This window comes from Sus scrofa, chromosome 2 (genome assembly GCF_054392235.1).
Source record: "Sus scrofa isolate SSC_HxYL_T2T_F1_AM1 chromosome 2, Sscrofa_HxYL_maternal_Yorkshire_Landrace_v2.0, whole genome shotgun sequence".
NCBI lineage: Eukaryota > Metazoa > Chordata > Mammalia > Artiodactyla > Suidae > Sus > Sus scrofa.
In genome coordinates, this window is record NC_139384.1 from 131,103,682 (window position 1) to 131,116,681 (window position 13,000).

Consider the following 13,000-nt stretch of genomic DNA (forward strand, 5'->3'; position numbering starts at 1 on the left):
TCCCAGTGTTGGGAAGATAAAGTGACATAACGCTGAAAGCACTTAGCGGTGCCTGACACCTAGTAGGTGCCCAAGAAATATTAAGAGTCCTTCTTTGGTATTCCCATAGTGGGACTGAAGCAGCATGTGTCCACTCTGGAGACGTGGTTTGTGATTGATGGGACAGGTTGATGATAGTGATTGAGCATCTCCCCCAGCCTAGACAGCTCTGCTGCCCTGAACCTTTCTCATGGAGGATGTGTCTGTTTTCAGTTGCAACTCAACTTCACAGGCATTCCTCTTTCTGGGGAAAGTGACTTCTTTCCAAAGGGATTTGCTCCCACCTCCTCATCCCTGGACTAGAGGCCTCACCAGCTCCATGTTGTTACAGCTGTGCCTTTTGTGTCTCATTCCAACCATTTTCATGGTTTTGTGACTCATCCTTGTGAGAGGTGGTTGTTGAGGTCACACTAACTGATAAAATTCAGATTAGGAAGGGGTAGCTTTTTGAGGTCCAGAGTAGTTAATAGCCAGTGTCCTATGAACGGCTGGATAATTCCAGAAGAAGAATGGCAAGGTGGGGTTACGGCAGAAACCAGGCCTTTCCTGTGAATACATTTCTGAGCTTTCCCTTCCATCATTCCACAAGGTTAAATGCAGAGCGTATCTGGTGCTTTGATCTAAACTGTCACAATGATTTAAAGAAGCCCCACTACCAGTTCTCTCTGGTGGAAATAAAATATAACCTCTCTCTGATTTTCAAGTAGAGTCTTTGGCTTGTTAAACCATCTTACCTATAGCAACCTCTTGAGCAATTTTTAAAAAGACATCAGAGCAACTACTGTGAATGTGTAATTGGTGATTTTGGTAGAAAGTAGGGCAGATACACAAGTGGCTCCCAGCCTCAGTCTGGGGTCACCACATAATGTGATAAATAAAATACTGGCCAACAGAAAAGAAAGATTATAATGAATGCACTGCATTTTTTTTTTACAGTTATTATTGGAAGTTAGATTCCCAGGAGATTTTAATACTGTAAATTATAGACTATATAATAGCAGGGGCAAGCAAGCAAGCCAGCCAAGTGGCTCCTCTAAGCTGTAGGATTTCCATGGAAGCTCCACACTTCAAACGTTACTGCAAAGCTTTGGTAACATTTAAGCAACCCCTTTCTGTGTAGAGCGTGTTTGGCTGCTTTACACAGCTTCAAACATCTGCTTTGTTGCAACTAGTCTAGTTCATCTCCAACTGCTAAAAACATGCTCATTTAAAACTCAAGAATGCTTGCATCTAGACTTTTTACGTTTTGCGGGTTTCACATCTCATTTCGACATACTGATAAGAGAACAGGAGTGGGAAATTCTTAACGTGGAACTGGAAATACAGATTTTCTTTCTGCTTATTTTGAGGTCTAAAATATATCCTGAACATTCTACTCTTGAATTCAGCTGAGCTCTAATGATCAACCTAAGAGAGCATTCAGCACCCAGCATAAGCAAACAGTTAGAAATAGCTTTGTGGGGAGTAAGAAAGGGAGAGGGAGGTGGGAAGAAAAAAAAAAAAATAACCACCTCTCTTAAGTAGCAAGAATTTCTTTTACCTGAATTGATATGCATTTTGAGCACTTTGAATTTAACTGTGTTCAAGGGGCAATTTTATGGTAATGCCATAAGTATGGTTTAGGGAGAACATTTCTTAATACAGTAATCTAGGGGAAATATATGCCTAAGGGACACATTCTCTGTAGAAAGAGTTCCTGAACCATATGCTGCAAATACATGGAAAACTCATTGGTAATGGAAAGCTATGGTTATGAGAGGAAATTAATGCGGACCAGATGGTAGTTAGGTAGGAAAATGTCTTACACAAATGTGAGAAATCAGCTCCTGCCTACTGCTGAAGTGTTAGTCTAATACCCACTACATCCCCATTTTCTATTTGTAAATCTAGAGAAACCATGCATCTGATGTACTCGAAAGAAATAAAAAATAGAGCAGCATGAGGTTGACAATCTTTTAAATGTAGGTTTGAGGACAGACAGTGTGTGTCAATGGTGAATCAAACAGTTGGAGAAAAATGCCCGACTCTCAAAAATGTTAGAACTACCACGTAAAAATCACCATGAGGCGGTAGTCCTTGGTTTGAAATCAAAGAGGTGTATTATTATTACTGCCTCTCCAGGTTCAAATAATTGTTAAAAGGAAATCCCTTATATTCCTTCTTAGCATCTGATTCTACAGGCTGTATTATTTTTGTGTATTCCCAAATAGACTGTGTAACTAAAATAATGCAACAAAAATAGGCAGTCAATTGTGGATACGATAGTACATGTTTGGAACCTATAATTTTGTTTTATTAATCCAATAAGAAAAGTCCTCTTTTAATCAATGGAGTTTATGAGGTATTATTACTATTTTTTTTTTTTTTTTGAGAAAGTGAAGTGAAGATTTAAGTAAGACTGTGCGCTCAGAGTGACAGCGGGCAGAAGGTAAGTAGCTGCCCTCTGTATTATTATTATATAAAGAAATAGATTTTAAAAGTCAACTTGAATATGTATCATGTTGTTTCTCTATATCTACAAGTCTTCCAGAGGTTAAAGACCTTTCAAACTACTTTAACCTGTTAAAGGTGATTGTAGCCAGTTAGATATAGAAAAAGAGATGCCAAATCAGTAAGAGAGAACAGAGAAGGAAGATAATCAGGGTCCAATTCACTAAAAAAGGGTTCTTGCATATGTAACTGGTGTTGCCCAGACTTTTTACCAAGTAGGGAGTCTGCATGGTTTGTTGAACGACCCCCTTTTCAGAGTTAGGCAGGTCACTCTGGTTCTGCAGGTCACTCTGAATCTTCACTCAGCTACTGAACTTCTCATGGGAACATGCAAAGGACACAGCTAGACTCAGGGGGTGCACTTTGGACTTTGGAGTTGGCTTCCTAGGCTACATCGATGCTCGTGTAAATAGCAGTTTGGTTTTTCCTTTGATGGTACAAAGGTAGCTCCCAGTCCAGTGCCTCGCACATAGTAGGCACTAAACAAATGTCTGCAAGTGAATGAATTAAATCTGCTCTAGGTGTATTAACTCTAAAACAAGCATCTCTTGCAGTAGTTTGTGAAGAGAAAGTCTCCTGTGTTTTTCTAGGACCTGCCTCTCATTTTGACCAGCCCTGATTTTGATGGTCAATTAATCATCTTACCACTTCACAGTGGAGAGATTGAGCCTGAATGGACAGGGTTATTTGTTGAAAAGCCCAACTCATCTCTAGTTTCATCAAGAAAACCACTGAAACAAGCAAAGAAAATCCCAGCTCGTCTCTAATTTCATCAAGAAAACCACTGATCAAGCTGGGGGGCAAATGGGCATTGTCTTTTAAAGTGTTAATTGGAGGAATTAATGAGTTCCTTTACTTTTGTAAAGGCAGTAAGACAGATCTATAAATTGGAGAGTGATTTTTCTTTATAAAGAGCATCTCATGGTTTATTCTATCTGTAGGAGAAATTACCTGGGAGTTAAAAATTGGTCTTAGTACAATTGATGAATGCTGGGGAGGCTGCCGGTTCAATTAGATTCAAGACCCAAATTTCTCCATATCTGATAAAGATTATTCAGTTATAGGAAATGATTGCAAAGTATGACATTGGAGAAGAGTGGATGCTAAGTGGGTTCTCTTTATGAAGGGCAAGCCAAACTACATGACATCTGCCTCCTGAGAAATTCTTCCAGTTGTTGGTGTTGAATATTCTGTCTTGAATCACAGATGAGAGAATGTTAAAGATGGGTGAGCATCTGCTTCGCTGCCTCACTTCCCGACAGGAAAACTGGGCATCGTTTGTATCTGCACAGCCCCAGTTTATAAGACGGTCTTTAGGACTTGCAAAGAGGCCCGTTATTTATGCTGATTAGGCACAGGGAGTGAGAGTTTCCCTAGAGCAATTAGACATATTTAGAAGCATCTTTAACTATTTCTTTGAATCCTCAATCTACCTGGCTTTCTTTTCTTTCCTTTTTTTTTTAAATCTCCCACCTTCGTTTATTACCTACCTCTCCATTTGAGGACTGACCTAGAACTGTTACTGTTACATACCTTAAACATAAAAAGTATGAAATGTCTGTGTGTCCTGAAACTCATAGTCCCCATTATAATGCAGAAACTTCAGTTTGACATTATGTTGTTCCTTTCTTTTCTTTTTTTTGTCTTTTTGCCTTTTCTTTCCCACGGCATATGGAGGTTCCCAGGCTAGGGGTGTAATCGAAGCTGTAGCTGCCGGTCTACGCCAGAGCCACAGCAACGCGGGATCCGAGCAGCGTCTGCAACCTACACCACAGCTCATGGCAACGCCGGATCCTTAATCCCCTGAGCAAGGTCAGGGATCAAACCCGCAACCTCATGGTTCCTAGTCGGATTCGTTAACCACTGCGCCACGACGGGAACTCCTGTTTTTCATATTTTTTAAAAAAAAACCCACATGAATAGTTTAACTTAATACACATTTGGGGAAGTGTTGAGAGATGGAAATGGGGCACTTAAAGGCTTTGTTTAGTATAGGATCTGTGTATATCAGAGCAGGAAGAATGGGATAAATGCTGTTCTCTCATCTCTTCCCGTGTCACTCTTCCTTGTAGACACTTAAAGAAATCTCACTGAAGATAGGTCTCAATATTCACACTCTTGGTGTGCTTAAATTTCGATGGCTATACTGGAAAGTTTTGTTTAATAAGAATGTGGTTCTGCACTCCGTGTAAATTTTCCCTGCAGATGCTGTTGTCCTGAAAGCCAGCACCGTGGGGAATGGTACACTCCGTTAAGGGGCATGGCTTATTTGTTATAAGTACTGTTCTTTTTTATCTTGGATGTACCTATGTCCAAAAACAACTCCTTCTCCCTCAAGAACTCATGAAATGTATTCACCAATTCCCCTAAGGTTGGCATATTTCATGTTATGTGTTAAAACTGTGGGACTCATTCTCACACATCAATTGTCTCATTACAGGTAGAGTCATTTTTGAAGCAGGAAATCTATGCATAATTTTAGTGAATTGGGGCCCTGAAGTAGCAAAGAATCTGGTCCATGATGTTTAGGAATGAAGACTATAAACTACCACAGGATGAGTGGCTTGAAGAATTTAAAAAAATCCAGAAACTGACCATGTACTGTGTTGTAAGACATTTCATGATCTGGTAGAGGAGTTGAAATGTCTATAAAAAATAATGAGAATTAAAAAATTAATTTAAAAAACGAAACGTAAGATTGGAAATACTCAAGAGGGTTAGTGAAACAGGGTTTCCCAAATAGATTTCCATTGATATTAAATTGTGAGTAATAGCTTCCTTACCATTCAGTGCCACGAAGGAATCTGAAAGACAAAAGGGAGGAGCAGGTTACTGGGTGTTTAACATTCTGCATCGTGTGACTGACTTACTCGGTGGGGATGAGCTAACACAGAGCTGTGCTTAAATACGATCCCAGTACTAAGTAATTGCTTTTTACTTTCTGCTTGTAATACAAGATGCCTTTTATTTGGTCCAGTTTCACATCCCTGTATCACTTTCCCAAGTGAGTTTCCTGAAAATCATGCCTTTGTGGCCAAGGGGCAAAGCGAGAGTTAAAGCAAGACTTAGTGGAAGGAATGGTACTGTGATTATGTGTAAACCCTCCTCTGTACGCCGGGACGTGTATGTGCATCTGGGCCACACTTAGCACTTTTTCTTTACATTCTCCTTTGTTTCATCCTCCCAATCATGCTGTGAGGAACTGTCCAGTAGCACAATGTTCTGAACTCAGCTGGGGTTTTAGTTAGGAAATGAAAAACCAAAATAAAAATCACACACACACACACACACACACATGCGCACGCGTGTCCAGAGGCACTATGATACATTTGTGTGCATGTGCTGCGTGTGCAGGTCCTATCACTGGTTCACTCAGCCTGCTGCTCAGCCTCTGACACTGGCTCTGTATGGTTTCCTCACTGCCTCGGAAACTTTTGTTAAAGAGCCATTGTGCACCACATATCTAAATCCTCTGAATGCCCCTGTGTGAATAGGTATATCTAGCAGAAGTAGGTCGTGCTCCAGCGGGAGCCCAGGAGCAGAGGAGCTGCTGAGAGAGGCATTGCCTCCTGCCTGAAGCAGGATCCTGAGGTATCTCAGCAGGACCGCAGTGCAGGTTAGGGAGCACAGGAAAACACGGAAGCCTGACAGAGGAGACTGAAGAGTAAATCACTGGCTGGGGATCTGTGCTAAACACAGAGGCTTCCTTGGTCCCGCCATCCTAGGACCGGGTGTAGTGTGAGCCTGCTGGCATAGTGGACACTTTATAGAGCCAGTGAAATTTCTACATTTTTCATTATTTACCTTTTCAAGCCAAACAGAGACCCCTGCTTTTCTAGAGTTGTCCATATCATCAAATCATAAACATAGGAAGAAAATTATTCACTAAAATCAGCTAATTAAGTGGACTCTCAGAGACACACATACAAACCAAAACCTGTTTCCCTAAAAATGGAGCCTTAAGTACCAGCAGGATTAAGATCCACCAGCCAGGTATCAAATTCTTTTACTGCACACACATAAGACAGATATTTTGGTGATGACACAGTTTCCTATGGTAATTTCTTAATTCAAATTTTGTGTATGAAGACATAATAAGCTTTTGCCAATGTATATTTGCAGACAAAAAAATATGACCAAGACTTTGGAAATGAGGCTGTCTGTAGCCCTCTTTATTTGATTATGTCACTTCTCCAGAAAAGGTGCAGTACTGAATGGTATCTTAGAGTCTGAAATTTTGGGACTCACGGCTTGAAGATTTAGAGTTACATCCCTGATTTTCATTATCAAATCAAATATCAGAAGTAATATAGTTTCCTTCCCTTAGCTATTTTTTATGCCATTTGGAATGCCAGCTTCTTGAAATTCAGCACTTGTAACATTTAAAACCTAGCAAACTAAACGTTTTCACAGAGTACGGCATTATGTTCTAAATTAGCACTGATAAAGCATTTTCAGGAGAATATTGAAATTAATCAGATGACTGGACAGTTGAGCAGAGCTTTGGCCAGGATCCTTTTTATAAAGTTCTAACTAAAATGTTAGCGTTTAATAACTTTTGAAATGAACTCTGAGATTAGTAGGTTAATTCTTATAAAAAGGTTATTTACAGTCACCTTGGTGGGCTCTTTCAGAAAATTTTTCCGGCTGCAAATGATACTAGATGTAAATCTAATTTTAAAATGTAATTTTGTAAGTCCTCATGTTCAAGGAAAATAAAATAGTCTCATCCAGTTAAAAAGCTAGAGTGTTGCGGTCACTCTTTTTATTATGTGGCTAAAAATTATGGCAGTAACATTTTTAAAGACAACAAAACTGGTTTTTAAATGGAAATGCTGATAAAGCTTGCTGCTCTGCTCTAGTTAGCATCCTGTAGAGTGACTCTGTCCCACAGCATTATGACAAAGAAATAGGCCAGCATTTATGGCAGTGGTCTTGGCAACACTGGCAGCAGGACATACTATTTTTTATTTGCTATCTAGAAGATGATTTTTGTTATTTATGCATGTTTTAGAGGCAGCCACACTCAGTTTCACAGGTGGAGTCATGTTTCTAGGCCATTCTATAAAAGCATCTTTGCCCAATGATATACATGGATAAAAAGCTCCACTTACTGTGACAGTCTCCCAGGCCATCTGTATTGCCACGTTCTATGTCCTGTTCAAAAGTCAGTCTTCAACAAAAGAGGAGGGAGGAGAAGAAAGACAGAAACAAATTCAGTGATGTGAGTCTTTATTCCAGAATGCATCTTTAAGTGTCACTTAAGCAGCTAACATAGTTTGATGAATGGAGTGGCAGGTGCAAAAAAAGTAGATTATAGCTTGAAAATCTATCTCCGAAGTATTTAGAAATGAGTCCATTGTGACTCTTCAAAGAGAAGTCATGGTTTAGGCAACTAATTCAGATATTATTCAGGGAGTTAATTAGTTTGCGGATAACCTATATCATTCTTCGTCTCTGATTCCCTGAGCATTTCTTAAACATGTGGAAGGTTTAAATGTTTATATACACTCCTTAGGTAAGTGATACAGAGTCTATAAATTAAAAAACTATCTCCCTCTCTGCTTTTTCTTTTACCCTAGCTGTTGCCTTCCTAGATCTTGTCTGTTCTTGTTTGGTTTTTTGGTATGTTTGCTTGGAAATAAGTTGGTATACCGAAGTTTTCAGGTGCTCCGTAGGCGTGTCAGGTGCATGAGAGGCCAGACACAATGTTGCGTTTTGCTGAGACCACTCAGGTGTTTGGTTGACTCCTAGCCATGCCCAGTCCTCAGGATTTCTGCTCTCATGCTCCTCTACAGGCTCACTTTTCTTGCAAGTCCACTGGGTCACCTTTGGGCTCTCTAAAGTATATAACATCAATAAGACCAATCTTAATGGTATCCATTTGGATTTTTAAATAAGCACACTGGAATAATCCAAAAGAGTCTTGTCCAATTTCAGGGGAATTTAGCTCTTCTTCTTCCTCTAGTATAATTGAAACTCCTGTTTTGCAGTTGTCTCCAGGGTTTATTTATGAGGCATATAGGAAAACTATTTTGAAAGTCACACCTTGATCTAAGACTCCACCGTATTTGTTTTCCAATGTTTTTGTGCTGTGTTAAAAGTCACATTCATCCTCAAAGGATAAAGATTTTGAATGGTAATGAAAGCCAGTATTCAACCAGGCTCCGAAGGCCACTTTCCAAGGACAGTTCCACATATGTTGAACAGTGAAATATTTATCTAGATCCTTAAAGGGAATGATTTTGGAGTTCTCATCTTGACTTTGAAATGATTTTTAAAAATCAGTGGTATTACCTTTGGTCACACTTTGTCTAAAGGAAGGCGACAGGTCATTTCTCAGCTTCTCTCACTGCAATTTGTGATCCTTTGGCCTTCACTTCAGGGTTCCCACGAAGAGATGGAAAGCTCTAATACCGTACTGTGTCAAGATTGCTCCTCGCAAAGCTGATCTAATAATCCACGGTGAGTCAACCCTTTGTGCATTAGTCAGATTTTCAGGTCAGACTTTACAGTTATCTTTAGCTCTGTCTTGTCCTCGAATTATGCCGGCGCTGGTCATCATATAGGCTCTTCTACCTGATCAGCTATTCTAAAATGGGAGAGGAGGCTCAGGGTGATGTGAGGACGATTCTTTTTGCCCTTTGGATCTAGGGAATTTGAAGAAATGGTGAAGAAAGAACTGTGCTGCCATCTGGCCCCTTCTTTAAATTGCCATCACCTGTCAAGGACATGCACTGGATATTTTTCCAAATGTTATTTTGGATTTCACATCCACTGAAGTAAGAGCAGAAAACCTTTGAACTAATACCGTCCAAGCATTTAAAGTCAGGACAACAATTCAAACTCAATATCACAGGCATGGTAGACTGGCTCAATCCAGCTGATCTGCTGGAAAAATGCCAAGAATTGATTGCCTACCTAATGAGTAATAGGGTCAACTGTTCTTCAGTGCGGGAGAGAGGTTTATTGGATGTATACACCATGCTTGCAGTGCAAATGCATCACTTAACAAGTGCTCTGCAATTTCTTCTCAGCCCTCTATGGTCAATTAGAGGAGCCAGTTTTGCTTTGGCTGGACAGACCACATCACTAATCTAATTGGTACCCTATTGCTCCTTTTCTCTGCTGTTGCCACACCGTGATGATCCAGGCATGTACCATCTTGTCCCTCTCTCCAGGGGATACTTAGAAGTCTGCTGTGTTGTTTTTCTCTGTGTTTTTAATCAGTCTGAGGATGGATGATTAATCAATTGGAAATCTGCCACATGTGATATTGTGTGTTCTCTGAAATGGGAAAAGGAAGGAGAAGGGCTGGCAGTCGCATGGATGAGGTTTGTGCACAGACGGCTGAGTGGCGGTGCTGTGTGAGCCCGATTACTCATATGTCTAGGCTACTTTATATCCTCAGGCTTCTTACCTGCTGCTGGGTGACAGATGGGCACAGGTGCCACCTTCCTTTACCCACCCACAGTATGGGTCTCTGGAGGCAATACAGGTTCTGCAGGAAGAAGGTGACCGTGAGCAACCTGGGACTATTCTCTAGGCACTGTGGGCACTTTCTAAGGGTCACTGAGGCCAATACATACTTTTTACACTTGCCATGTCGTTCACACCGGCCAAGGGGAACCTTTATCACACAGGTGGAGAAAGCTACATACAGAGAGCTGCTTGCTCTGTCCAGCTGCATGCCCATAATCCTCTTGTCTTCGACTCCGTCATAGCTGCACCTGGTTTTAGAGGCAGGATGACGTCATTCATAGCCTCTCTTGGGTTGGTTCTCTCCTTCCCGCCACCACTCTTATACCCCACCTCCCAGCCCACAGGCTGGATTGCTTAGCCTGATCTAACTGAGGGGGAGTGATCCTGACGTGTGCACCCCCTCCCCGCCAATACACGTAAACACACATTACTGGCAAGGGGAAAATGATGCTTTTAATGTATGAAAAGAGTGTTACAAATAATATTAAAAGTCACCTAAGAATTTACAAAATCTAAGTTTGCCAAGGTTTCTTTAAATGGAAAATATCATAATAAGGTAGCAAATAATTACTAGGAAAGAACCAAACATTCTACGCACTTTTCAGGATTGTAAACGCTCATCTCCTCCAGGAAGAGGCTGTCATTTAGGAAACCACTGTTTCCTATCCTGGCCAAGAACTTCAAGATGATTCCCTTTTCTGATCCCAGGAAAACCACAGTGTGATTCTGATATGGCCCAGCAGCAGTGTCCACCGCAATTTTGGTCAGGCGGTATCTAAAATGACAGGATCACATTTTTTATCTATTTGTTAGTCTTTCATTAAAGTGTCCCCTCTTCCACTTCAAACAAAATTCTAGTTATAACCTCAAGAAAAATCTTTGCATATAAATAATGCTCTCAAGCTGTTCTGGTCCTTTATTTCCATATGAAGGGCATTAGCATGGCTCCAAGGAGATGAGAGAGGTATGTATGTATGTGTGGAGGCCAAATTATATAATAAATACACAGCCATAACCATCTGAAACTACTCAGCAGTTATTCCTTTCATGAGCAACGAGGGAAGACTGATGTCTCCTTTTGAGAGACTAAGAAATAATAAGTGACCTCATTTACTGTTTTTTTTTCTTTTTTTTATTACTCAAATGAATTTATCACATCTGTAGTTGTATAATGATCATAACAATCTGATTTCACAGGATTTTTTGTTTTACAGCGCAGAGTACTAATCAGTATCTGATCACTGCTAACATTTCTTTGAATGTTGAAAAGAAATCCAGTGGCTACCATTTTTCCACATTCTTCCTATTAGGTGCAAAGATTGTCAACAGAATGTCAGATGGGAAAGCCTTCTGATGGTAGATAGAGGGCTGAGAGTTCTGAAGGATGGGGAGGTAGGGTGCTCATGGCACTGTTGATAAATTAAAGGATGTACAAGCCAATTAAGATCTATTTAAAGCCAAGGGTGAAGAGCATCAGTCCTATCAGCTGCCTAGGAGAAGTCCTGCGGGGAAGTCTCCTTCTCTGAAGTCCCATAGCCCTTCCTAACTCCGTGGATACCTGTTTGTCCTTAAGCACCATGGCAGGAACTAGAAAACATGAATCTTCCTGCAAATGACACACCATGGTTTCCACCTTATAGTATGTTAAAATCTTTCAACAAAGTCACCATTTACAAATGGTGGAAAAGTTAATTGATACTGTGATTGATGACTACCACAGTTGGATGGTACGTGGGAAAGCCTGTTGAACTGTTTGGAATTGAGCCCTAAATAAACATGAGAAGGACGAGTATTTCCTGCTATCAGATTTGTAACCAGCTATCCCATCTCTGTTGGCCACCACTTCAGACAACAAGTGCTAAAGTGTGAACCCTTCATGCTGGTTTTCTTGTGCAAATGCTCCATGTATGACCGTTAACAATCCAGTGCCCTGATGGAATCTGCAGCATGTTTTGCAGTCATATCCAGTCAAACAAGAGTCAACACCCATTGATGGATCCCCCCTCAGTGCTTCCCTGCTTTTACACAGATAGGATTAATGGGCTGACCCAGAAGGTGATGACTTTGTTTCCACTAATTGCTGGCATGTGCCCACTTCGCCTGAAAATACATGAAGTCTGTTCATGTGGGATGTGGTTATGGTGGGTTTGGTGGCATCCACCTAACTGCCCAGCACGTCATAGCTGAATCAGTGCCCAGGATAACAGAAGATGTGTGTGGCATTTCAAATCATGACCCACTGGTCAAAGATGATTTATGATAGGTGCCATAAAGATGAGAGGGAATAGGGGAAATCCATTTGGAACATGGTTTGCTCGACGCCCACCTGACCATCGTCCTTAGGAACCATGGCCTGTTGATGATGGAAGGCACGGCCTCATCCATGAGTGGGTGTGTTTTGATGAAATTCAGGGTATCATCAGGAAATTCATTGGAAGTTGCATATTTTTCTAAGGAGGAGGAGCCAGCGCAGCAACCTGGCCTAAAAAGAAACAAAGGGAGGGAGTTTATATCATGCTTTATGGAAATTCCTTTGAATGAACTGCTTCTCTGTGCATCTCGCAGGAGAGAGAATGCACCGTAGGCTGAGAAGAGGAAGTTGAACAGTGAACAAACCCAACAGAAAAATATGCTTAGATTTCCTCAGGGCCGCCTCCTCATTCTGTAGAGAAGCTGAGCCAGGGCGGTTCAGCCTTGGCTGGGGGCAGCTTGGCTTTCCCACCAGAAGCACAAACACACCCTATAAACAGTGATGAGGCTTGAAACAAGGGAGGGAGTGTTTGGTCTGCATGACTCTGAGACTGCTCTCCTTGTCCTAAAACCCTGCTAGAAGTTCTTTTTTTTTTTTTTTTTTTTTTGTCTTTTTTTGCTATTTCTTGGGCCACTCCTGCGGCATATGGAGGTTCCCAGGCTAGGGGTTGAATCGGAGCTGTAGCCACCGGCCTACGCCAGAGCCACAGCAACGCGGGATCCGAGCCGCGTCTGCAAC

General features: G+C 41.1%; 1 protein-coding gene across 10 annotated transcripts in view; it reads right to left on the reverse strand.

Annotated features, from left to right (window-relative positions):
- Nucleotides 1–13,000, reverse strand: part of SEMA6A (semaphorin 6A) — a 124,864-nt gene that overhangs the window by 22,787 nt on the left and 89,077 nt on the right. For 7 of the 10 annotated variants that reach the window (XR_014838611.1, XM_005661593.4, XM_003354246.5 and 4 more), the window contains exons 12-17: nucleotides 12,338–12,493; nucleotides 10,610–10,786; nucleotides 10,119–10,259; nucleotides 9,950–10,030; nucleotides 7,644–7,702; nucleotides 5,313–5,333 (exon numbers count right to left, since the gene is read on the reverse strand). Coding sequence is in view for 9 of the 10 variants with exons in the window: in XM_005661593.4 (XP_005661650.1) it covers nucleotides 5,313–5,333; nucleotides 7,644–7,702; nucleotides 9,950–10,030; nucleotides 10,119–10,259; nucleotides 10,610–10,786; nucleotides 12,338–12,493 (635 nt within the window). In the remaining variant the exon portion in view is untranslated. Of the gene's footprint in view, nucleotides 1–5,124; nucleotides 5,176–5,312; nucleotides 5,334–7,643; nucleotides 7,703–9,949; nucleotides 10,031–10,118; nucleotides 10,260–10,609; nucleotides 10,787–12,337; nucleotides 12,494–13,000 lie in introns of all 10 variants that reach the window. The other 3 variants (XM_005661592.4, XM_013995051.3, XM_085014340.1) reach the window with 1 other exon arrangement.